Genomic DNA, 25,802 nt, shown 5'->3' with positions numbered 1-25,802 from the left:
ATCACAGTCCTCAAGGAACAACCCACTCTGCCATTGGCCAGGGTCCGGAATGGGCCAGGCAATGAAGATGCAGTCTCAGGTGGAGCTCACAAGAGGCTGCACTGTGTGTCCTTCTTCTTCTTGGGGGAGGGGTCTCTGCCTTTGCCCTTCCCCCGCCCACCCCCACCCATGGTCCCTGCAGAGCTTCTGGATGGCCCACCCGCCTGACTGTCCACAAGAGGACTCCCTTGTGGCAAAGGAGTTTTTCCTTGGGGCCGCTTTTTTGTGGGGCTTCTCGCACCTGCTCTGTGCTGGCCTTTAGCCTCCATCTCAGACAGGCTGTAGGCCATTGCCAGCTGCAAGTCCTCATCATCTTCATCACTGTCTGTGTACAAAATCACAGGGGATGAACTGGGGGTCGGGCGCTTTGGAGGTGGGCGCTGAGGCAGTGTCACTGGGGGCGATGATGATGCCCTACGGTTCTGCACGGCCTGCTGCTCCCGCCGGCTCAGCTCCAGGCCTAGTGCCAAGTCATCTGGAACACCTGCGAGGGAGAAGTTCAAACCCAGAGTTAGGAAACCTTGCTTTCCATTGCCCTTCTTCCTCCTCACATCCCTCACAGCTCTTCTCCACTACTCTACTACTCTAGGCTTGCTCAGTGAGCCCCAACAGTTGGGAAAAGCTTTAGACTAACTCCTACAATTCCTTTTCATTAGCAATGCTGACTCAGAGCTGAAGCCCAAAACATCTGGACGATTAAAGCTTCGCCCTCCGCTCCTTTAGACAAAATGTCTTCCACTGGTGGGAGCAAGAACCTATTAGGTCCTAGATTAGCCTGGGGCGGATCCTAACAATAGCATGGTCACTATGCAAACGTGTGGTCCCCAGCTTTTTTTGAGCAAATACATGAAAAAATTGAACATATATATTTGAGCAAAAGATGTATCCCACGCTGAAGAAAACTTAAATTCTCTACTCTCAATGGTACCATCATTTATGGGAGCAGCAAATGCCTGGAACATAGTAGGCACGGATGGAAGTCCATCTGAAAATCTTTTACGGATTTCCACAACTCTTCCACAGCTCTCTCCATCAACCTGAAATCCTTAACTTTACATACTATATTATCATATTTACTTTTATGTAGAGTTTGGAAATTTTACGTTACAACCCCAGAAAACCGAAACCGCCATGGCCAGAAGCCATACTAGCTAAGGGGTACTTGGAGCTGTGGTCCCCAAACAGTAATTTTCCCATGCTCTGCTTATAGATTTATAGGCTCTTCCAGCACAACCCAGAAACACCACCCCTCCCTCCAGCTGCCATTTTGAAATAGTCCCCAGTGTTATCAGGGACACCTTTCTTCCAATCTCCAAGTCCAAAGCTGTTCTACAAACATCTTACCAGATACATGTTCTGTGGGGGAAGAGGGGATGTGAGCTTCAGATTCTCACACACTTCCCTCAAACCTTATCACAGCTGGAGATTAAGTGTCACTGTGAGAAGAACACCACAGGGACAAGGGTCTATTACTCCCCGTCTCCAAGGACACACACTGAGATCAGGCAGAAGGCATCTAGGGAAGGCATCAAATTTCTGGCCTCTGGCTGAAGACAGAAGCGTGTGCTGCTGAATATACAGAAGGCTTTGTTCTGAGAACTCAGGATACCACCCTCACCCTGTAGCTGCTTACCATTAATCTGGATTGATTTCAGCTCCCCGTTTTCTTCCACCTCTATCCTCTCCTGCCCATTTTCGATGATCCTAGAAAACATCGCCGGGGGTGGGGGGACACGATACACAATGAAGGCAAATAACATATCAGCCCACTGACTCTGATCAATACAGAATATTATGCCTGCCCTGATGACTTCTCTGTGCCCCTTTCCTCTAGATCTGAGGAAGGAGTGGGTGCCAACTCACAAGTTCACCAGTCAGAAATTCTCCTCCCTGGCACACTAGCCTTTTCAGTTAGACTGCAAGACAGAACAGAGGGCAACAGAGAGAAGAACAAAACAATCCCGTCCAGTACATGTTGGTGCAATTAGGTAAACTTCTTCAATCTGATTGTCAGGAGGGCTTGTGATTCAGCTAATGAGTAAATTTCTGGCCCTTTTGAACAGCAGCAGGTGAAAGAAAGGCAGTAAACATTTTTAAAAGCTCCAAAAATTGCAACTCCCCCTGAGCCATTTCCCTCTGGTTATTTTATATTTTATTTATAAAGGCATTTCTAAAATGCCTTTCAGCTGTAACAAGAGCCCCCAAGGATTTTCAGAGAACACCACAATTCAAAGAATAACAAGTGTCAAAAGTGAGCATTAAAAACAGTGTTAAAACCTTCACTCTGAAATTAAAAATCATTAAAAGCCTGGAAAAACAAATATATTTTTGCTGACAACCTACCAAAGTTATCAAGGATGGGCTAGTGTAACCATTTGGAGGAGAAATATTCATAATGGTGTACTGTCACACACAAAAAAAAGGCCTTGTTTCTGCCTTCTTGCTAATGAAGCTATTTTTGGTAATGAGACATATAGCTTTAGAAGATTTATTACTTTTATCTTTTTACTCTACAGAGAAACTTAAGGGAGTTACAAAAAGAAGAAAATATCAAAAGCAGTCACATAATTAAGTTAAACTTAATATCTATGTTAAAGTTTACTTAATGAGATGTAGAACGGACAAATGAAGATATGTCAAAAATTCATGGATATTATGTTAGCAATTTGTATATGGAACTTTGAAAAAAAGATTTAAAAAAAGAAGAAGATTATTACAAATCTTACAAGCAGAAAGTGTTCTTTCAAATATCCTGGCCATAAGCACTTGAGCGGTTGATAGGCAAGTACCAGCACTTTGATTTGTGATCCACAAAAAATCAGAATCCAATACATTTGATATAAAGCAGGTATAATGTGGTCTGAAAAAGATATACATCAGAAAGAATCCTAGCCATTGCATATGGCATCAACCACACTTTAAAGGATAGCCCACATAGATCCTATTGTAATCCCCTAAATGGGAGGAGATCAAACCGATTTGGCTTTCCCAACAGAAGGAACAGCTGGCACAACAGTTAATGCTGGGCAAAAGCACTCCTAGCCACTCAGGTTTTCAGGAGCAATGTTGGATCCTGAAGCACTCCCAAACTTTGAACCTCATCCTTCAAGAGGGCACAACTCCATTCAGAATAGTCGGTAATCCTAATCCTGATATGAAGGCTGATACCCAGAAGGAAACTACAGTCAAGATAGGGCAAGACTGCATTGCTTCTCACATCAACTCCACACTGCTATGGCCTTTGGGTTCCCAAGGTACTCAAACAACTGAACACAGAGGCCACTGGACCAGTAAAGGAACAGTGAATGGGAAGCATAACCCCTGAGCAATGGAAAGTAGCACTTAACTACTTCTGGGGCAGTTCTAATTGCTCATTGTCCAAATAAGTTCTGCATGCAGAAATTTCAAAGGTTCCATCCCTGATATCTCCTATTAAAACACCTTGGGTATCAGGAGTGGAAATGTTACCAGCCTAAGCCTCAGCTACCATACAGGGCTGTCAGGAAGATAAAATGGAGGAAAGCAACCTTGAGTTCACTGCAAGAAAGGTGGGCAATAAACATTGCAAACAAACTGCTATTGGAGGGAACACGTAACTCAGTTCATGTTACTGGTTTCTATCTCCCGTCATCCCTGACCAAGAGCATACTGGCTGGGTCTGGAGGGCCACAGGTTCCAACACAAACAAACACACACACTCAACCCTTGTGGTTTATTATTCTGGAAGAGCACCCCAAAACTGTTAAAAGCAGATGATGCTAAAAAAAAGAAAAGAAAAGAAAGCACGATTGGATAAAAATTTGAGTTAAGCTTACCTCTTAGTAGTGATTTGTTTGCCATTGATGAACCTTGTGGAGGTGGAGACAGAGCGGAAGCCCATCCCTGCATTCATCCCAGGACCAAGTGTAGGGGAAAAGAACTCTGAAAGGGAGGAACAGAGAAAGAGCATGCTGGAGTGGCTTGCAAGGCAAAGTGTTACTGGAACTGGGGAATGAAGTGCAAAGCCCAGTGGAGAGACCCAACAAAGGAGAGGAAATACTGGCCTCAAACCATAAGACCACGTTCACCCTCAGAGTTACAGTTGCTGTTGCTGTTATATTTATTTATCTCCCACCCTTTCCCCAAAACTGGGACTCAGAGCGTCTTACAGGATCAAAACAGTACAATTAAAACACAGAAAAGTGTTACATTAAAACAGAATTAAATTATTACAATATTAAAACAGATAGCATATAAAACAATAAAATATATTTTAAAAGATTTAAGTTTTTAAAATACATTTAAACCCAGCCGAAGACTCAGCCAAAGTCCTTTAAAAACCTTCTATTTCAAATGCTTGTCTGAACAGAAAAGTCTTTGCTTGCCAGCGGAAGGATAATAAAGAAAGGGCCATTCTGGTCTCCCTGGGCAGGGAGTTCCAGAGTCTAGGAGCAGCCATGGAAAAGGCCTTCTCTCATGTCCCCACCAACCATGCTTGTGTTGATGGTGTGATGGAAAGAAGGGCCTCTCCTGAGGATATCAGGGCCTGGGCTAGCTCATACAGGGAAATACGGTCTGCCAAATAGCCTGGATCAGAACCATATAGGGCTTTATAGGTCATAACCATCATTTTGAATTGTGACCAGAAACAAACTGGCAGTCAGCCAGTGTTGCTGTTTCAACTGGGGTGTTGTGTGATCTCTATAATCTGCCTCCATTAACAGTGTGGCCAGAACTCTTTGGACCAGCTGAAGTTTCTGAACACTCTTCAAAGGCAGCTCCAAATACAGTATGTTACAGTAGTCCACATGAGTTGTAAACAAGACATGCACCACCGTAGACAGATTTGATGTCTCAAGGAACAGGAGCAGTTAACTGTGCGAAAGCACTCCTGGTCACTGCAGAGACCTGGGCCTCCAGTTTCAAAGCTGAGTCCAGGAGTACTTCCAAACTATGAACCTGTGTCTTCAGGGAAAGTGACCCCATCTAACACAGGCTGTATCCCTGCCTTTTGACTGACCAGGAGTATCTCTGTCTTGTCTGGATTAAGTTTAAATTTGTCTGCCCTCATCCTGTCCATTACTGATGCCAGACACTGGTTTAGCACCAGGACAGCCTCCTTGGATTGAGGTGGAAATGAGTAGTGGAGTTGAGTGTCATCTGCATATTTATGGCACCCCACCCCAAAACTCCAGATGACCTCTCCCAGCAGTTTTATGTATATGTTGAATAGCATAGGGACCAAAACAGAACCCTGAAGGATCCCACAGGCCAATGGACAGGTAGTCGAGCAGGAGTCTCCTATCACAACCTTCTGGGTTCGCCCCTCCAAGAAGGAACAGAGCCACTGTAAAACAGTACCTCCAAGTCCCATCCCAGAGAGATGGCTCAGAAGGAGACCATGGTCGATGGTATCGAAAGCTGCTGAGAGGTCCAGCAGAACTAACGGGGAGACACTCCCCTTGTCCAGTTCCCTGCGTAGGTCACCCACCAAGGTGACCAAGGGTGTCTCTGTTCCATAACCAGGCCTGAAACCAGACTGAAATGGATCTAGATACTCCGTTTTATCCAGATATCCCTTTGTGGAAACCACCACACATTCCAATAGCTTGCCCAAAATTGATATGTTGGACGCTGGCCGACAATTAATTATTATAGTCAGGGCTAGGGAGTAGGAGTAAAGGAGTAAGAAGTTTTTACAGGAGTAGGAGTAGGAATAAAGAATAAAAAAGAAGTGTGTTATTCCTTATTCCTATTATCATATTGTATATGCAAACACCAAAATACAATTTTATTACAGTATACTGCATTGGGGAAGAGACCGGGAGGCAAAGAGACACACTTACTTACACACACACACACACACACCAGCCTTGCAAAGCAACCGCGGCTTTTCCCCAGGACTAGGGAGTAGAAGTAAGAGGTAAGGAGTAAAAGGTTTTTACAGGAGTAGATGTAGGAGTAACATTATGAAAAAAATATCTTACTCCGGAGCAGGACAAAATGTAACCCCAAAATCATCACTACTTCATAGCCCTGATTATAGTCACAATTGCCTCTTTTAGACATTTTGAAACTCTGCCTTGTTGTAGATACAGATATATATTTATTGTGGGGAGGCACTGACTACCTCCTTCACCCACTCAGCCAGTCCCTTCTGGTTTGTTTAATAGGCCAGGAAGGACAAGGATATAAGACACATGTGGTGGCTTTCCCTTCTCAAAGGATCCTGTATAATACAGTACAGTCATAATAGAGTGCAAACTGCATCATCCAACAGTAGGATGAAATCGTGGTTGGAGGCAAAAAGTGATTCTGGGAGCTACAGGGCATTTGCAGTGGACCAAGGGAGCAAATTATTCCAGATGTTCTTTTCTTACCTGGTGATGCTTGAAAAGATGAGAAGAATGTCCCAGCTGCAGGATGTCGGGGACCACGCCCATGCAAGTCTGAGAAGGGATCATCTGGAAAGGAGAGATTGTCTGCCAACTGCCAAAAGTCTCCAGGATACTGGTGCTTCCTCAAAGTAGTGTGTGTGTGTGTGTGTGTACACACACACACCATGTGTGCACACATAACCTTAACTCCCATCATACAATTAACATATACATATATGCATATAGACATATTCTGCCACTCCACTCCTGATTTCGGCACAGAGAAATGGGAAGATTGAAACCTCCCTTCCTTATTATTATTATTATTATTATTATTATTATTATTATTATTAACCTTTATTTATGAAGCGCTGTAAATTTACCCACTGAGATCTACAATCTGAGTGCCCACACAGACCTTTCCTCCTCTTATGCATAGATACACATTCTCTCTACACATAGATATATATGCACTCTTTCCCAATACCACCCCCCAGAAGTCAGATCTAAGGAAACTGGGAGGTTTAATCTTCCCTTCCTTGCCTTCTGAGATCTAGGGAGTGTTGGCTACTAGAAAATGCAAAAGACTTCCCCAATTCACAACGATCTCCACCAATTTCATTGCTTCTTTGATAACAGGAGTGGTAGAACTATTTTTTTTTTAATTACACAGTCCAAGTTCTCAGCTGGGCTGCAAGAAAAAGTGTGAACCAGCTCTGTGAACCAAGGACTGTGCAACCATGGCCAGTATCAACATTTTACCCAGAACCAATCAGTCATCTCCTGCATGAAAGGATGTGGCACCTTGCTTTCTGGGACTCATCCAAAAAGGAGGGGAAACTGGCTGCTCAAGATCCTGTTCCCTTCCCACTCAGGTTTCCAGCCTTTACTTTTAATCATATGCACAGGTGGGTTTATCATCCCATCCTTTCTGGAAGCATCTGAATTAACGACTTCAACATGTGCCATATTTCAAAAGGGCCAGAAAATTATTTGTAATTGTTTGATACTGCTACAAAGCTAAGCAGGTCTCTTGCCTGAGGAGTGCAAGAAATCGGCCACTTTGAGCTTGTCTAGGGAAGAGTGAGATACCAGTAGAACAGGAAACACAACTCCATCAGAAAATAGCAGCAATATCTAGTGTCAGGGGTAGGGAACTTCTTTCAGTCTAAGGGATGAAGTTCGCTTTTTACTTCAGTGACATCAACTTCAATGAAATCAAGTCAATGAAACGTTCATTGAAGTCAATTTCTTCAATGATGTAATTTTCTTTCAAGGAAGTCTTTCAGCCTGATGGGCAAAGTCAATGCCTGGAAAACTTTCAGGTCCATATTCCAGTGGTGGAGGAGAACGAAGACAAAAAACTGAGACCAAAAATGGTTTATTGTATCATGAAGTTCTTACTTCAAGTAACCATACTTTAGAGAAGTCATTTCAGCCTTTGAGAATAGAAGAAATGTGTACAAAATCTGGTAAACCACCACATAACAATATCATGAGGATGTCTGAAGAAGCCCAAAGGACCAGGCTTCCTGAATCTAAGGTTTCCCAACCAAATCCTATAAAAGATTGGTCACAGGTGGAAAAGGAGCATATGTTTCCATAAACTCTTGGTCTCATTCCCAGTCTAAAAAACTAGTCTACTCTCTTCACTGCTAATCCTTTCATCTTTCAAGCATTACCTGCCTTCAAGAATTTCATCATCTGTCCTCCAGGCCCCAAAGTCAAGAGATGGGAAAGAGAGCCTTTTCTCTCCCTCCACAGAGCATCCCATTACCACAAGGAAAGGATATCATTTTGAGGATTCAAACTTGCATGTACCAAAGAAGTCAGCAAAAGGATCTCGTCCTCCAAAGAAGTCCCGGAAGACATCATGGGCGCTGCGGAAAGTAAAGGTGAATTCAGGTCCTGGATGAGGTCTGGAACCACTGGGCGCACCTGGAGGAAGAAAAAGGCAAGAAACCAGATAATGTGATGGGTTTCCCCCTCTATGTAGACAGATTAAAACACAGCCCCACCTTTTAACCAAGTAAAGGCTTATAGGTTTAGATGAAACATCTTTTAGATTATGATCTACTAACTGAGCACTGCTGCCTACAGGTTCTGCAGGCCAAGGCAGACAGTTTATCAAGCACCAGTTCAAAGTTGTTGGATCAGGGGTAACACAAAAGCCAGAAAGTTGAAGAAATCCATTTTACCCAAACAGAAAGCTGTTCAACACCAGAAAACCCAGTATTTTATTGGGCACAATGAGATTCCAGCCACTGAAACATAGGCGTTACAGACTGCCCTTTCCCCGCCGGATCAGGTCCTCAGCTGCCACAGCGGCAGCCTCTGCGGCCCCGATCTGCTGCTTTCCAGGCCGCGGGGAAGCGACAAAAGGTCGCTTCCCCGCAGCCTGGAAAGGGGTGTCCTTGGGGCTTCATGCCCCAAGGACACCTGGTGGCAGCGGGGAGGAGGAGAAAGGGGCTGCTTGGCCCCTTTCAGCCTTGCGTCGCTGGCGCAGCCATCTAAAGGCTGCACCAGCGATGCAAATCCTAGAAGGAGCTCCATTTCGGAGCTCCTTCCGGGACCGCAAAAAAGGCATCCCAGGCGCCCTCGTGCGGTGCAAGGATGTCACATCCGCACCGCCCCATGTGGAGGGGGCGCGTTTGTGACGTCCTAATAGCGGCGCCTATCTAGAATGGGCGCCACCATTTTGTACATACCATGTATGTACTAGGGTTGGGGGCATCTGGAAAAGACGCCCCCGGGCAACCCTAGTATGTACACGGTACGTACTTTAGGTGAGTGTGTAATGCGCCATAGGCTTCTCTACTCTTTGGATGACAAAGACCTAACCACACCACAGGTCACTATGGATTGGTGCTAAGATCTGGTCAAGGCTTCAGTAACAAAACAGCCATATAATTGTGCCAAGCTCAGTTCTGTGCCGGATCATTCATCACAATACCACATGGTACAGTAGCAGCTGTTGAAGAAATCAATATGTTTCTGAGCTCACATAAAACAACAGTCCATTGGCAGTTGTTTTATTTCTGTTCACTCCTCACTTGGCAATACAGACTGGTACTTTTTAATCAGTCAAAGGCACGGAAGCAACAAGGTGGTCTTTGTCTTACTTCAGCATAACCCAAACCCTGTCATGGTTCTGCTTACCTGCACCCATGAGCCCCTCTTTGCCATATCGGTCATAGACTTCACGCTTGCTCTCTGAAATCAGAAAGTTGCTGGGTTATTTCTTCCAGTTGCAAAGGCATTCTGCTTGGGTTAAGGGTTAGCAATATAGTTGGCCTTCCATATTCATGGGGGTTAGGGGTGCAGGACCCCGACAAAAGTGGGAAAAAGTGACTATAGTAAACTTTCCCCCAAAGATTCATATAAACAGTGCCAACTATCAATCACTTTCCCAGCTTGCAACCACAATGCCTCATCCAGATTTTAAACCCCCTCCTCATGCCACTCCTCTTTCTCCTAATACTTCTCCTCTTAGTCTCCTGCCTTTCAACAGCACCAGCTCATCGCTCACTTTCTCTCCTCTGAATCAATCAAAATCAGGGTGAGGCAAGGTGGCCAGTGGGCTAGGAAGGGGTTTAAAATCTGGATGAGGTGTCATGGTGGGAAGCTGGGAAAGCAAGCAACAGGCTGGTACTATTGGCAGGATAGGAAGAGGAGGCTAGTTAGGCAGCAGCTACAAACCCGCAAATGTACTTACATGCCCAGATCAGGGAGCTAACATTTTTCTACAACATAACCAAGATGGGAAATGTGTAAGCCTTCAGAATTTGTGGGATGGCATCTCCCATCACCCCTGAACAATGGCTATGCTGGCTAGGGATGATGAGACTTGTAATCCAACACCTTGAATGTCATATATTCCCCATTCCTGATTTACAACAACCCTGAAAAGTAAGTCAATATTATTAAAACTTTATTAAAAAATGGGAGCTGAGGCTGAAAGAGAAAAAATAGTGAATGCAACACAGCTTTTGTTTAGTTTAAGCTTTACATCATCCATTTAAAAGGTAGCTCAATTGGCCTAAGGAGGATTACCCCATGGTCAATTGCACTCCAAGGCCTGAGTGAATATACCAAGCTTAACTTCCAATTGCTAGTTCCTACAGACACTTCTACAACCCTAACTTGTGCTATACTTTAGCAGGGAATGATCCGTCTTCTCAGCCTGTTAAAAGGACTTCACAGAAAGCAACAAAGTAGAGAAAAACAGCCAAAAAGGCAGGAAGGGGGACAGAAATGAAAATAAAAAGGCCACCCACTTACTGTCTGAAAGCACCTCATAGGCCTCTGCTATTTCCTTGAACTTCTGCTCAGCATATTCCTTGTTGTCTGGGTTTTTATCAGGATGCCATTGCAGAGCTTTCTTCCTGTATCTGATTTCAAAGTATCAAAGAGACAACAACATGAGTTAGCTCTGGTGGTATGTACATATTTTGAGATTCAGTTCTGCAGACAACTTCCCAATTCCACTGCTTTCCCCCAGTCTTGCTCAACTGACGTAGGTCTAATCTGCACTCAGAAATAATGCAGTTTGACACTGGTTTAACTGCCATGGCTCAATACTACAAAATTCTGGGATTTGTAATTTTGTGATATATTCTCTGTCAGAGAGCTCTGGTGTCACAACAAACTACAAATCCCAAGACTCCATAGCATGGATCCATAGTAGTTAAAGCAGTGTCAAACTGCATTATTTCTACAATACAGATCAGATGTTATGCACCATATCATCATGGTAGTATCCCTCTAAGTCCCTACTCTTGCGGGAAGACAAAAGGCTTAATTTTATGAAGAATTAATTGACCCCGTCCACTTTTATGTAAATCCGACACCCAGTGCCCAGTATCCACCTGAAGAAAGCCCAGATCAACTGAAAGCAGATGATTTGCCTTCTTGCTACAGTCTGTTCTCCAGTGGAGACTTTGCTTGCATCAAAGTAGACAAAGGTCAAAACCCCATTTGCTAAGACAAGCCCCCTTACCCGCATGCAGCACTGCCAAAAGGAAGTGCTCAGACAAGACTCTCTTGTCTAGCAAAGGTGGCCTTTCAGATGATAGTGGGCTACCAATTCCCATTAGCCCCATCCAGCAGTGCTGATAGTTAGAAAAGATGGGAGCTGCAAACCAAAAACATCAGAAGTGCTCCTGATTCTCCATGCTACTCAATAGCTTTTCATATGGGGTTTTTCATATAGGGAGCAGACAGTAAGTCTTCATACATGCCACAGTATACTTTTATTATTTACACTGCTGTTTTGTAATTTTATTGTAATTTAATCCTTGTTATTCATCCTGAATGGTATGTAAACACCAGTAGGACAGGAAACAGACAAGACAGATTCAAAACAAATATGTTCATGTGATAATTTGCTCCAAGAGTTGCCTTCTTAAGAGACATGTTCCAGTCTGCACTCGGCAAAATACAGGGAGCTCATTCCCACTTGCATCTAAACCAGTTTGCAAGTCGCACTGACACCAGGTTACTGAATAAATTCAGGCTGGTGCATAGTTCCCACTATGGAAGCGAATCATTTCATTTTTCCATGCATTCATTGTTGTTCCCACTAGATTTGGGCTGCTACAAAATGGATTCTCAATATCGGGCGCAATTGATCCATACTGGTTCTTTTCTTTAAAAAACGTGTTAATCATATGATAAGCATATGTGTGTTTCCAGTGATGCAAGCACTTGGAGGTGTGGCTGCGTGCATCAGCTGTCACTATGTCCATGGCCCTCTCTGTGTGTATGTGTTCATGTATGCATGTGTGTGTCAAACCTTTCTGATGTTAAACTACAACTTCCAGCAGTCCTCACCACTGACTATGCTGGAGGATTATATGCTGTCTGGGGCAGCTGTCTCTTGCAACCAGTAACATTTGAAGGATTATATGGTTCCCACCCCTGCCTAGTATGACACTGTGGGAAAATAGACTTAAGCTGAATCCAAATAAAATGGAGGTACTCGTGATAGGTAACCCCAATCCGGGTATGGAGATACGTTCACCAGTTCTAGATGCGGTCTCACTTCCCCTGAAAGACTGTGTCTGCAGTTTGGGGGTGCTCCTGGATTCGTCGCTTTAGCTGTCTTCTCAGATTGATGTGACAGCCAGGAGTGCCTGTTATCAGCTTCGGCTGATACGCCAGTTGTGCCCCTACCTGGAGCAGTGGGACCTAGAAACGGTCGTACATGCTCTAGTAACCTCTCGTCTTGACTTCTGCAATGCGCTCTACACGAGGCAACCCTTGTGCCACGTCCAGAAGCTCCAACTGATACAAAACATAGCAGCCAGACTGGTCGCCGGAAAATCTAAGTTCGACCATATTACACCTATTTTAAAATCACTACATTGGCTGCCTATTAGCTTGTGGGCAGAGTACAAGGTGTTGGTTAATATCTATAAAGCCCTACATGGCCTGGGTCCAGCCTACTTGAAGGAACGCCTCCTCCCATACAATCCTTCCCGTACACTCCTCCAGGAAAAACCTCTTACAATCTAGAAAGACCAGACTGGCGGTGACCTCCTGGAGGTCCTTCTCTGCCACTGCTCCAAAAACTTGGAATGACCTGCCTAAAGAGATTCACCAATTATCCTCACTCGAGGCTTTTAAAAAGGCAACAAAAACCTTTCTCTTCCAGCAGGCCTTCCCTGATTGATAATGTCCAGAACCAATTGAATCCCCCTCCTTTTATTATTTTTATTATTTGTGGTCTGTTTTTTTCTGTTTTTTAATTTTGATGTATTGTTATGTACTTTTTAACCATCTTTTACTGTTAATTTTATAGTTGGGAGGGAAGGTTGGGTTGGGGTCTTGTGGAGCTTGTTGTTTTTATTGTTGTATATTGTATTAACTTTGCTGTTACCCGCCTCAATCCTCAAAGCGGAAGAGGTGGGATATAAATAAATATTTGTTGTTGTTGTTGTTGTTGTTGTTACTCCTTGTCCAACTCTGGTTTATTTCTTTCAAATTTCTCTTTTAAAAAATCAAATACCATACAAAACTTCACCATTGCAATTGCCAAATTTGTTGCCACACCTGTAAGAGACAGAATTTTCTTTGAAAACCCTGCAGGTTTTGTTTTCAAAGTAAATTGCAGCTGTTTTTGCCTTTACAACAAAACAGCAAATTCAACAGCAGGGCCCAGTGGGCTGAAGAAATAAGACAAATGTTGTCTCCTTCTCCTATGAGTTGCTGCCCCCTGATTTAAGCCAACAACTACTGAGTTGTCCACAGGAAAGGGCAAAGCTCAGATGTCCCTTCTCTTGGCCACTTACTCAAAGAAAAATACTTACTTTTATCTTCTACCTTATTCTACCTTAAAAGTAAGTATTTTATCTTCTACCTTATTCTAGCGCTGGGAACATTATGCCAACAATACCATATATCACCAATACTATGCTGGCACACACTCAACCATCACACTCGCACAAGATTATGGACTTTTCCACACATAGACCTATGTACCTCAATCCCCAAAATGGCTAAAGTGCTGGCATCCTACAAAAGCAAGCCCATTTGCTAATGGTTATCACACACAAGAGCACAAGAAGGGGTTAAAGGCATGTTACTTAGGGTCAGATTCGAATTTGGGTATCAAAAGGAGACAAACAAATCCCCATTGCTAGTGTAGAAATACCTTTTCTGCGCATGCTCCAAACTGTCATTTCCACAAGTGCGCGTGTGCACACACACACACATGCTCTATGGAGGGGAGGAACCTGGGGGGGGAATCCCCTTTGCCCCAGAAGCCCCAAAAGTCCCAGAAGCTGTGTCAGAAGAAGGCAGAATAAGGCTTCCCTCCGTAAAACCACACACAAAGACACACACACACAAGAGAGAGAAAGGAGAGGGCTGGGTCCATAAGCCTGCCTGATTCCAGTGAGGGATGACACTCCCAGATGCCCTCCTTTTCCAGGGCATGTCCTCCACTTCTCCCTCCTATCCAGGAGGAATGGCAAAACGTCTTCTCTCTGCCTTCTCCAGCAGCTGAGCTCTTTATTAGAGCCTCCAGTAGAAGAGGCGAGGGAAGTGTGTGTGTATCCTTTTAAGCACAAGCCTGCCTTCCTCTCCCTGACACAGCAAGGGACGCTGGAAAATCTGGAAACAGGAGTCATCCGGAGGCTTGCTTTCCACACGGCTGGCATTTTGCGAAAAGAGTGAATTCACAAGCAAAATGGACATGTAAATACAGTAGTTTTGCGAATTTGCTCATTTCTTGATTCCCCTCACATTCTCCCTGGATTCTGTCCTGATTGCGGCAGTGTTATGTGATAAGCAGCTGTGAAGTTGTCCCTAATACCCCGAATGACCCTGCATTGGGGCCACTTTAACCTTCCAATTTTCCTCATGTGATAAAGTCCTATGAAAAGTATCACTTAGGGTGTATCCACACTACAGAGCTACAGCTGTTTGATACCATTTTAAATGTCACTGTACTATTCTACGGAATCTTGGGAAATGTACTTCAACTCTCCCAAAGAAATATCTCCCAAAGAATTCTAAATACCTCACCAAATTACAAATGCTAGGATCCAACAGGAGAGAGACATGGGGTTGAATTGTTATCATGGGACTGACTCCTAGCAGTCAGTCCCAGTGGCTTCAGGTAGAAATCAAGGGAATACAACTTACGCTTTTTTGATATCATCCGGTGAGGCACTGCGGGGCACTCCCAGTGCCTCATAGTAATCCACCATGGTGTCTGGTTATGATGAGCTGGGAAACTGGAGTGGGAAGAAAAAGGTATGTTATAATGTTTCCCAGGAAGGATGAACACAAGGTAGCCAGCAGTTGGGAAGGAAGCTGTATTTGAGACTTGAGGAAAGGCAAAAGAGCAATCTTGTTAATACTGGACAGGCCATGCAGGCTTCAAAAGTGAAGCTGAATCTGCAAACACCTTTATTGGTGAACCACTGTGTTATAATCTTCTCTTTCCCTCCCTCTTCATACTTGTGAATTGTTGTTGTTGCTGTTGTTGTTAGCTGCTCTCAAGTTGATTCTTACCCATGGCGACCCTGTGGATGAGACATCTCCAAGAACCTCCATTTTCCACAGCTCTGCTCAGGTCGTTCAAATTCCTGCCCATGACTCTGGCATGCAGGGTTCCTGTCTGTCTACTGCCTTCTACCTTGTCTAGCATTATTGTCTTTTCCAATGATTCATACCTACTCATGATGTGGCTTAAGTACGACAACCTCAGTTTTGACCATCTTGGTTTCCATGGAGAGTTCAGGCTTGATCTGTTCAAGGGCCCATTTGTTTGTCTTTTTGGCTATCCTAAGCGTTCTTCTCCAGCATCACATTACAAAAGAATTTATTTTCTTTCTGTCTGCTTTCTTTACCTTGCCTAAAAGACACAGTCACAGAAACACCCACCGAAACATAACTTCAAAAAAAAATTAGATGTCTTTTTAAAATTAACCAACTCCTCTTGAGTCAAACCTTTTAACATTCTTTAACATTATAGGAGCCCTGGTGGTGCAGTGTTTAAATGCCTGCACTGCAGCCACTCACTCACAAACCACAAGGTTGTGAGATCAAAACCAGCCAGGGGCTCCGGGTCAACTCAGCCTGGCATCCTTCTGTAGGTCACTAAAATGAGTACCCAGCTTGTAAACCACTTAGTATATTGGTAAGTGGTATAGAAATGTAATTGGTATTGCTATTCTTGTTACACCAATTTTTTAAATAGGGAAACCTCAAAGCTATGCAGGAACTGAAATGTCAGGGAGAGAGCATAGTCTGCCATACCAAGCAATTCAAGGTACCTGACTGCCTTTTGTCACCTACATGAGTCTCTTTAAGGAAATCCCAGAGAGCTTCCAATGGCAGGGAAGTCTATCCCTGGTCACAGCCAGAGATGCCATAAGAAGTGCCCTCTTGTTTCTCCACCTCCCTTCACTTCATGAAGAAGGCACTGAAAATGCAATTTTGTTTTTCTCATCCTGACTGGCACATTAATATTCATCTCCCCAAATCCTATGGACCATCTTGAACCATTACCTTGGTTTTATTTTAGATCAATAACTGAGCCTAAGGATAAACAGCAGCTCTCCAAATTGCTGGATTTTGACCACCTCTGGAATAAACAGTCTATGAAAGGCAAAAATATCAGCATATTTTTGCCATGTGGGCTATTTATTACCTACAGTGTAGAAGGCAGTATGCCTTCCAATGCCAGTTGCTAGAGGGCATAAGCAGGAGATTGCTGTCACATTCTTGTCCTGTTTGTGGGCTACCCAGAGGCATCCAGCTGCCCTCTGTGAGAATAGAAGGCTGGACCAGACAGGGTTTTGGTCTGATCCAGCAAGGCTCTTCCTGTACTGTTCCATTTTCCGCCACGATGGGAGTTGTACAAGTGGACCACATCTGAAGGATAGCAGCTTGGGGAAAGGTTTTCTAAACTGTCAAGGTTAACTCCAGAAAACAGCATGGGCAGGCACAGCCTGGCATCTAATCAATCACAATGTTGAACCAAAAAGCAGTAAGGCATTTGCACAAAGAGTTTTATAAAGTACCTCTTCTTTGAAATGCTTTGCAGAGTGAAAGTAATGCCTACACTGACTAGAAATGAACACTCATTCTCACATGAATTCTTCTTGCATTTTCTTTTTCTCACTGGCAGCATGGGTCACATGAGAAAATCTCAAAAGTATATTGAGCCTCACATAAGAAACAGGATGGCCAAATACAAAAATACTAGCCTTCTGCAAATTTCACAGATGTGCAGAAAAGAGAATTTCAGATAAAATCCCTGCCAATTCTTCTATACAAATATAATCCCTTATTCTATACAATTATTAAAAGTGCAGAAGCCTGGTCCTCTTTTGCAAAATGCTCTTTGTGAGCTAAAGTTGCAATTTGTTCCGCTTTCAGCTAAGCATGCTGTATGATCCAGTGCTTGTCAACTCAGAAACAAGCCCCTCCTGTGCTCAGTGGAGCTTGCTCCCAATTAAGTACGCCTACAGCATAAGCCTTCCCACAACTCCCACCAGTCTGCACCTTAAATGTGTAAAATTTACTAGTAAATGAAATACATGCAAATAAAAAGTAGCTTTCCCTTCTCTCTCTTCTCTCTCTTCTTTCTCCACTTCCCCAGTCTCCTCATAAAGCGATTTCATTTTTCATTAAGTCCCAAATTATTTATAAGCAAAGCATTACAACAATCAGTATTCACATCATGGCTGTTTTCAGAGACAAGTGACATTCAGAAGAGCTGAGCTAAGAGATAAAGGCCAGAAACCAGGCGGTGCACTATGCTAATGGTTGCACTTTTTCCAGAACAGTGCAATGGCAATGAAAGAATGCATACAAAATCTACCAGCTCCAAGCAGGCTACTTCTCCAGTGCCTGACCTCCTTCAAGGCCACGGCCTCCAAGACCTCTTCCCCTGCTTCTTGGTGCTATCACCTAAATTAGTGTAGTTATGCCAAATTAGTGCACCAGCCTAAGACTGCAATTCTCTTTCTCAGGGATGGTCAAGCTCTTCAGCTGCAAGGGCTGCATCCAGCATTGGTCAGAGGGCAAATCCACACGTGTACCTTCTCTCGTTGTGTGTACAGGGCTTATCTTGCAGCCGATAAGCTGGGCTGCAAGAAAAAGTGAGTAAGATCCTACAACCACACACGGATTGTCTGTGTGGGTTGCAGTATGTGTATCTTGGGTGTACATACTTACCAGTATGCAAAGACCCTTCTGAACACAGGGCGTTTGATCATTAAGTAAACATGTTTAAGACTGGGCTCTGATACTGTAATCCTATGCATGGCTACCCCTCCAAGTTCAGTGATGCTAACTTCCAGACCCAGATATAAGAGTCCAGCTATAATCTTACATACACACATTTACTTGGTAACAGAAATGAGCAAACATAGTGGGCCTTGCTTCTAAGTAAACATGGGCTGGATTGGAATGAAAAATAACTTCATATATCTTTGTGAAGGTATTCTCCAAAAGATCCAAATCCTCACCATTCCATAAAGGGGAATAAATGTCCATCAAGTTAAACATGGTAGATCCCAGTTTCATGCACTGCCTTCTTACTATCTTCCTTAATCTGAACAGTAATAGTAATAATAATAATAATAATAATAATAATAATAATTTTTATTTATACCCCACCTCTAAGGAGATTGAGGCAACTTACAAAAATATTTAAAATTTTTAAAATACAATAAAATACAATGCCCCATAAACCCACCCACCCACCATAACCAATAAATCACAACGATAAACAATAACAATAAAACAATACAGTTAAGATTATTAAAACGGACAAGACAGGGTAGTCAGTGGGAGGCGACTGAGATGCTAATCCAGGTAGTATAACCAGTACATCTTTTTGACTAGCTTAGGCCTGTTACAGATGGGCCTAAAAGTACGCGCTCTGTGCGTACTAGGGTTAGAAAGGAGCGTCCTTTCCGGATGCTCCCAACCCTAGCACGCGTAGAGCGCGCACAAAATGGCAGCGGCCGTTCCACACGGCCACTGCCATTATGACGTCACAACCGCGCCGCCTCCAAACGAGGCGGTGCGGATGTGACGTCTTTGCGCCACGAGAGGGCGCCTAGAGCGCCCTTTCCACGGCGTAAGGAGCTCCAAAACGGAGCTCCTTCTGGGGTTTGCGTTGCTGGGCGCAGCCTTTACATGGCTGCACCCAGTGACACAGAGGAGAAAGGGGCCAAGTGGCCCCTTTCTCCTCCTGCCTGTCATTGCCGGGTGTCCTTGGGGCTTGAAGCCCCAAGGACACCCCTTTACAGGCCGCCCGGAAGCGGCCTTTTGCCGCTTCCCCGCGGCCTGGAAAGTGGCAGATTGGGGCCTCTGAGGCTGCCAGTCTGGCAGCTGAGGCCCCAATACAGCGGGGAAAGGGGCGGGTGCAGGCCGCCCCAAACGGGTAGTCTGTAACCTGCCATAGTGTCCAAACTGCCAGGAAGTGTTGCTGCAGGGAATTAATGGCTTTATGAAGAGGGAATAATTTGAGGAGGGGCAGGGACAACTATTTTCCAACCACAGAATCCTGAATCAAAACAACTGGCTGTCCTATGATACGATGTTGCTGTCTTTTTAAAAAGAGAACAAGTGACCATCAGCAACAGCATTAGATTATTCTTTGGGTGCCACTCCCTCCTTAGGTGGGTGGAAAGACATCTGGTTTTACAAGAGGCTCTCGAGGAAACTTGTGGCTAAAACTATGTACATGTTCATAATCAAAAAACAGGACAGGATACAACAGAAGGCTTTTGGATGGTCCCTGTTTCATTGTTCATCAGAGATGTTTTAATTCTAAACAAACCCCTATACAATAACACAGCAAACTTGGCTGATACCTCCTGGTGCCCAAAGAGGCCTTATAGCTACCCCAAACTGTTTTTTCTGACTGCAATGTGGAGCCAGAACCCCAATGTAGATGTGCAACCAGAGTGCTACAATTGCTGCTTGAAAGGAAAACTATTATGTGAGGTCAGCTCTGCATGGGAACCTCCTGGTGTTATTTGAGCTGCAGTCACCTGATGCCTACTGTGGTGGAAACTGCTTCAACTAAATGGAAAGATGCTTCACAACAAAGGGCTTGTTGTAGGGAGCTGCATCCACATGTTCATATTTCAGCACAGTGCAGTAACCCCTCTGATCATTCTGTGGCTTTGGCCTTAGAGCCTAGGATAGAGGTGGACAACCTTTAGCCTTCCAGGCATTACAGGACTGCCACTCCCATTATCCATAGCCCACAAGGCCAACAGTACGAGAAACTAGGGGGTTTAAAACATAGGGAGGTCTGCAAGTCACTCGGCCCTACCCCAGGGAAACAGGGGTCCTGCTGGGGAACCATCCTACCAAAGAGCAGAACATCCACCTGAGCTGACCCAGCCCCACTGCATCTAATGGATGCTGCTGCCCCAGACCTTCCTCATTAAAGATCTTTATGCATTAAGCGGTTTAGCAGCCATTACGTTTCTAAAAGAGATTAGAAGCTTGCCGGAGGAGCAAGAATAGCTGCAGTGGCAACACCAAACAGGAAAACCACCGAGGAAGGGAGGGTTATAAATCAAATCATGATGCAGTCCCATTCTGAGGTTCAGCTAGCTTACTGGCTTGTAGAAACACTCTGGCCTGGTTGGACGCTTCAGCTCAGGCATTCAACATGATGTTGGAGGTTTGTCGGCTAGTTGTACCTTGCAATAAGTCTAGTAAGCGGATGCACAGCTCTTTGTTCCTGAGTCCTCGATATATACAACCTGCTCTTTTCCTGATTTAACTAATCTAAAATCTAATATGATCCTTCCTTTTTTTGATGATACTCAGCATTTTGAGCAACCCGTCTCCGCCTTTAATATATCTAATTCAAGATATCTAATTTCTCTTGGGCCCCCAATTCCTTTGGGCTTATCCACTCTTCCCACCAGAGCCAGCATAATGTAGCGGTTTGAGTCTTGGACTAGGACTCCAAGAGATCAGGATTTGAATTCCTACCCGACCATGGAAACCCAATGAGTGACTTTAGGCAAGTCACACTCTCTCAACTTCAGAGGAAGGCAAATGCAAATCCCCACTGTACAAATCTTGTCAAGAAAAAGCCATGGTAGGTTTTCCCTAGGGTCAGAATAAGCCAGAAATGACTTGAAGGCACACAGCAACATCAAACTCTTCCCCATGTGTCTTCTCCAAAATTTAGAGGTGATGTAAAAACCTATCCCAAATCTCAGCCTGTCCCAGGACTTTGTCTCCTCCTCTCCTAGGACAGGAGACCAGATTAAAAGGTGAACAGGGCTCCATCCCCTTCAATAGCTCTGTAAAGGCCCAAACTCCATTTTCTGTCTCTCTGCTGAGCATGCAACAGCCCTACCCTCTGGCTGCTCCAGGGCTGCCAGCTGGGCAGACACTTTTCTCCAGGGCCCTGCCCTTACCTTCTCACCACTGGTTTTTCTGGAGCAGAAGAAGAGGTGGCTTCCACAGGAGGGAAGAGGGTTTCCTCCTTTGAGAAAGAAGCAGAAAGATTCCCTTAGGATTCATACATAAAACCTCCTTCCCACACTAAGGCCTGGATCTTCTGTTGCATAGAATCACCAAATCATAGAGCTGGAAGAGACCTCAAGGACCATCCAGTACAACTGCCTGCCATGCAGGAACACACAATCAACGCACTACTGACAGATGGCTATCCAGCCTCTGTTTAAACACCTCCAAAGCAGGAGACTCCACCACACTCTAGCAGTGTTTTCACTGAATCATAGAATCATAGAATCATAGAGTTGGAAGAGACCGCACGGGCCATCCAGTCCAACCCCCTGCCATGCAGGAAATCCAAATCAAAGCATTCCCGACAGATGGCCATCTAGCCTCTGCTTAAAGACCTCCAAAGAAGGAGACTCCACTACAGCATTTAACTAATGCTGTTTGTTTGTTAATCTATGGGAACAGGTAGGTAAGAAATATTATTATTATTATTATTTTCATAGCCCCATTAAATCAATGGCTGAATAGTCAGTCAACACAGTAAATCTAGTAAACAAGTAATGATGGCAAATCTCACTAATTCAATTGGCCTACTCTAGTTGAGTTTTCAAACAGGATTTGGACCTAAATGTCCCTCATTCCCTCCAGAGACCCAAATCAAAACTGAGAAACATGTCAGAGTCGCTCCATTTGAGCTGTGACTCTTTCCCCAAGGCCATTTCCAATACTCTGGGGCTATGCAAAGCATCCCAAATGCAGTGGAAAGTCTCCCACTGTCCCTGTGCACCCTGCTTGTAACTGCAGCATGCCCTTCCCTCAACAACATCAGCCAGATATGCTTCCAGGCCAAACTCTGGGGTCACCAAGCAGCTCCAAAGAACACTGGCAACCCAATGGACCACATCAACTCCCCATAACTAGCAAGGAAAGGAGGAGGAACCTTCCATGCTGTGTTGTGTGCAAATTCAAGTTTCACAGATTTGATCACCTCCTTACTCCCTTCCCCAAAGTGCATTGTAAACATTGTGCTGCTGAAATTTCACCAGATCAAAAGGAGAAAGGGAGGGGGAGGAAAGAAAGGAATGTGGCAGCACCTTTAAGACTAACCAGTTTTTATTTTAGCCCAAGCTTTCATAGACAGAAACCCACTTCTGATGTAGTAGAGTGATATTAAAGCCTTGGTGGTGGAGTGGTTTGAATGTTGGACTAAGACTCTGGAGAACTGGGTCCTAATCCCAGTTTGTCCATGAACCCTACTGTGTGGTCTTCTTGGGCAAGTCACACTCTCTCAGCCTCAGAGGAAGAAATCTGCCAAGAAAACCCCATGATACAGTCGCCTTAAGGTCAAGATAAGTCAGAAATGATTCGAAGGAACAAACCAACAAAGCATATTTATACAATTGTGGGAGTAGAATCAAATATCATAGGATCCAGAAAAAATGCCAATTGTATCCCTTACTCTACATTTTCAAAGGGCTGTGCAAGGTGATACAGGTCTTTTACATCTTTACTGTGCTCTGTTAGTACAGACGTGTGAAAGCAACAAACCAGTTTAAAGATGCTGCCACATTCCTTTCTTCCTCTCCAGCCTTCCTTTTTTTCTTTTCTTTTTTTACAACTGCAGGAGATTAGCAGGGCTACTTCTTTGAAAAGGAGCCAGCCTGCTGTTGTGCTTTGAGCGTTGGACTCTGACTCTGGAGACCAGGGTTTGAATCCCAGCTCAGCCATGAAGACCCACTGGGTGACCTTGGGCAAGTCACACTCTCTCAGCCTCGGAGGATGGCCATGGGGGGGGGGGGGGAACCCTATGAAGAAACCAGCCAAGAAAACCCCACAATAGGTTCACCTCTTTAGGGTGGCAATAAGTCGGAAACAACACGAAGGCACACAACAACAACAAACTTTTTTGAAATCCTCACCAGAGCAGTTCTTTTTTTTCTTGTCCAATTCCTGGCAGAGAGGCAAGGGTCTATTGAAAATAAGTCTTTACTCTTGCAAGGAGTGGGGTTTTAACAGGGGAAAGGAACCACCATTTTCTCCCCTCCCACCAATGTCACTTTGCACTGGTTAAACACTACTGAAATGTTAGGCATTGACTCCCCTGCTTTCCTACGCCTCTTGGGAATCCTGTGGGTTGTTGTTTCCTCCAGATTCATCCAAAGGCCTCCCTTTGGGCTTTGGGCCCTGCGCTGCCCTTGCTTGGATCTCCCCACCCCCCCTTTCAGTCCCAGGCTAGCAATGATGGCCTTGCTGCTTCTGGAGCCTTCTCTCCTGGGCCGGACAGCGCAAACCCAGCCCCAGCCGCCCTCCCAGCACCCTTGCATCACAAAGGCATTTTTCACTTGCATTTTATGTATTGGTTTGTTTTATTTATTTATTTTCAGTTTGGGGAAGAAAAAAACACCCCCGTCCTCCCAGGAGGTGCAGCAGCACTGTTGCAAGAATGCAGTCAGACACCACTTCAATGGCTTCTCCTTGTTGTTGTTGTTGTTGTTGTTGTTGTTGTGTGCCTTCATGTCATTTCTCTGACTTTAGGGGCTCAGGGTGGCCAGACACGTCTTCCTTTCCCTCCAGGCCATGTCCTCCATGTCCGCCTTCTGTCCAGGAGGAATTCCCAAATGTCCTCCATTTGGAGCAGGGCTAAGAAGCATGAATTCATATTTACAGAAGTGTTTTTAGCTTTTGTTTGGGAATGTCCTATATAACACAGGACATTCCCAAACAAAAGCTAAAAACACTCCTATGAGAATATGAATTGTATAGGTGGCTATATAGTCAGAGTGACTGGATGTCCTCCTTTCCCTCCAGGCCACGTCCTCCATTTGCGCCTTCTGTCCAGGAGGAATTCCCCAATGTCCTCCCATTCTGAGCATCACTTAAAACGCATGGATTTTATTCTTCTATTTATCTGAGCTTTTATTGTGGCCCTATCCTCCCTTTGACTCTGGATGTTGCGATGCCTGGTCCTCCTTGGCGGTGAGGACACCTCTGATCCTGCTCTCAAAGGATGCCCCTTTATTTCCCCTTCCCCCCGTTGCAAAATCCCAATCTCTCCGCATTTGCTTTTTTGCAGACTAGATATAGCTATAAAAGGGGTCGGTGGGTGGGCAGAGGGAGCAAGCGGGGGCCTCCCAGCCTACCCCCCCCCACACACCCAGAAAGCAAGCTCTGCAGCATGCAAGGGGACCAGCCGTCCTCCTTTCCCCAGGCCTTGTCCTCCATGTCCTCCTTCTGTCCAGGAGGGATCCCCAAATGTCCTCCATGGGGAGCAGGGCTAAGAAGGCTGGGTTGATCTTCCTTTCTGTTGGGGGACCTACCTCACCACTCCAGGAGGCTTCCTCCGGCTTGGAGCATGGCCCACTACCGGCCACAGGGATCCTCCGCTGTCAAAGGGAAAGGAGGCAGGCAAGGAGGCAGGCAGGACAGTGGCAGGCTCCGCAGAGGGACAGAGGCTGCGGCCAATAGAACGCCTGGCTCCATTGTGACGCCACAATCTCGCACTTTGAACTGGTGAGGTAAGGCAGAGAGAGAAAGAGAGAGAGAGAGAGAGAGAGAGAGGCCTTGGTCCAGGCGGCGCTGGAAGGCTCTGGACAAGGCACGCCTTTCCCAGCTTGTCTCAGCTGCACCGCAGGCAGCTTCTTGACCCCTGCTTTCACTGCCATGGCTCCATGCTGTATGCAGGGTCCTCTTGCATATGTCCCTACCTTTGTAGGAATATATAACATAGGAATGCCCTATACTGTATAGGACATCCCCAAACAAAAGCTAAAAACACTCCTATGAATATAAATTCATGCTTCTTAGGCTCCAAATGGAGGGCATTTGGGAAGTCCTCCTGGATAGAAGGCGGAAATGTAGGACATGGCCTGGAGGGAAAGGAGGGCATCCAGTCACCCTATAAAATATACATGATCATCTTGCATATGTCCCTACCTTTCAGTCCAGGATGAATTCCCAAGCTCTTTTCTAGAATCTCTTTTTCTGTAGCTTGCATCCATGGTTCTGGGTCCTGTTCTCTGAAGCAGCAGAAAACAAGCTTGCTCCATCCTCAGTATGACATCTCTTCAAATATTTAAACAGAGCTATCATGTCCATATTGGGCACAATGGAGACCACGTCAATTGTTCTGCCACCAGTTCTCTGTGACGTTGTTGTTAGCCACCCTTGAGTCAATCTCAACCCATGGCTACTCTGTTGGTGAGACATCTCCAAGACCCCTGGTCCTCCACTGCTCTGCTTAGTTCCTGCAAATTCAAACCCATGACCTCCTTAATAGAGTCCATCAAGCATGTGGCCTTCCTCTGAAGGCTAAATCACTCAGTGTGGTGGTGTGGTTTGAGCGTCAGGCTACAACTCTAGTGAGCAGGGTCAGAATCCCTGTTCGAGCATAAAAACCCACAGGGTGGCAAGTCACACTGTTTCAGCCTCAGAGGGTGGCAA

At 44.9% G+C, this 25,802-nt stretch overlaps 1 protein-coding gene across 5 annotated transcripts in view; it reads right to left on the bottom strand.

The window, feature by feature from the left end:
• LOC149314071 (dnaJ homolog subfamily B member 2-like) overlaps positions 1–24,787 on the bottom strand; it is a 29,507-nt gene extending 4,720 nt beyond the window's left edge. For 2 of the 5 annotated variants that reach the window (XM_089520466.1, XM_089520463.1), the window contains exons 1-10: positions 24,680–24,787; positions 21,314–21,381; positions 15,045–15,136; positions 10,677–10,786; positions 9,555–9,608; positions 8,217–8,333; positions 6,399–6,482; positions 3,855–3,960; positions 1,673–1,743; positions 281–523 (exon numbers count right to left, since the gene is read on the bottom strand). In XM_089520466.1, coding sequence (XP_089376592.1) covers positions 281–523; positions 1,673–1,743; positions 3,855–3,960; positions 6,399–6,482; positions 8,217–8,333; positions 9,555–9,608; positions 10,677–10,786; positions 15,045–15,109 — 850 coding nt within the window. In that variant the 5' untranslated portion in view covers positions 15,110–15,136; positions 21,314–21,381; positions 24,680–24,787. Of the gene's footprint in view, positions 1–203; positions 524–1,672; positions 1,744–3,854; positions 3,961–6,398; positions 6,483–8,216; positions 8,334–9,554; positions 9,609–10,676; positions 10,787–15,044; positions 15,137–21,313; positions 21,382–24,679 lie in introns of all 5 variants that reach the window. The other 3 variants (XM_089520468.1, XM_089520467.1, XM_089520465.1) reach the window with 3 other exon arrangements.
• Positions 24,788–25,802: the final 1,015 nt, after the last annotated feature.

The sequence above is a fragment of the Sceloporus occidentalis genome, unplaced genomic scaffold (genome assembly GCF_023333645.1).
Source record: "Sceloporus occidentalis isolate IW3139 unplaced genomic scaffold, rSceOcc1.0.p SCAF_4, whole genome shotgun sequence".
Classification (NCBI taxonomy): domain Eukaryota; kingdom Metazoa; phylum Chordata; class Lepidosauria; order Squamata; family Phrynosomatidae; genus Sceloporus; species Sceloporus occidentalis.
Note: the sequence above shows the minus strand (reverse complement) of the source record. Positions and strands in the feature narration are given on the sequence as shown.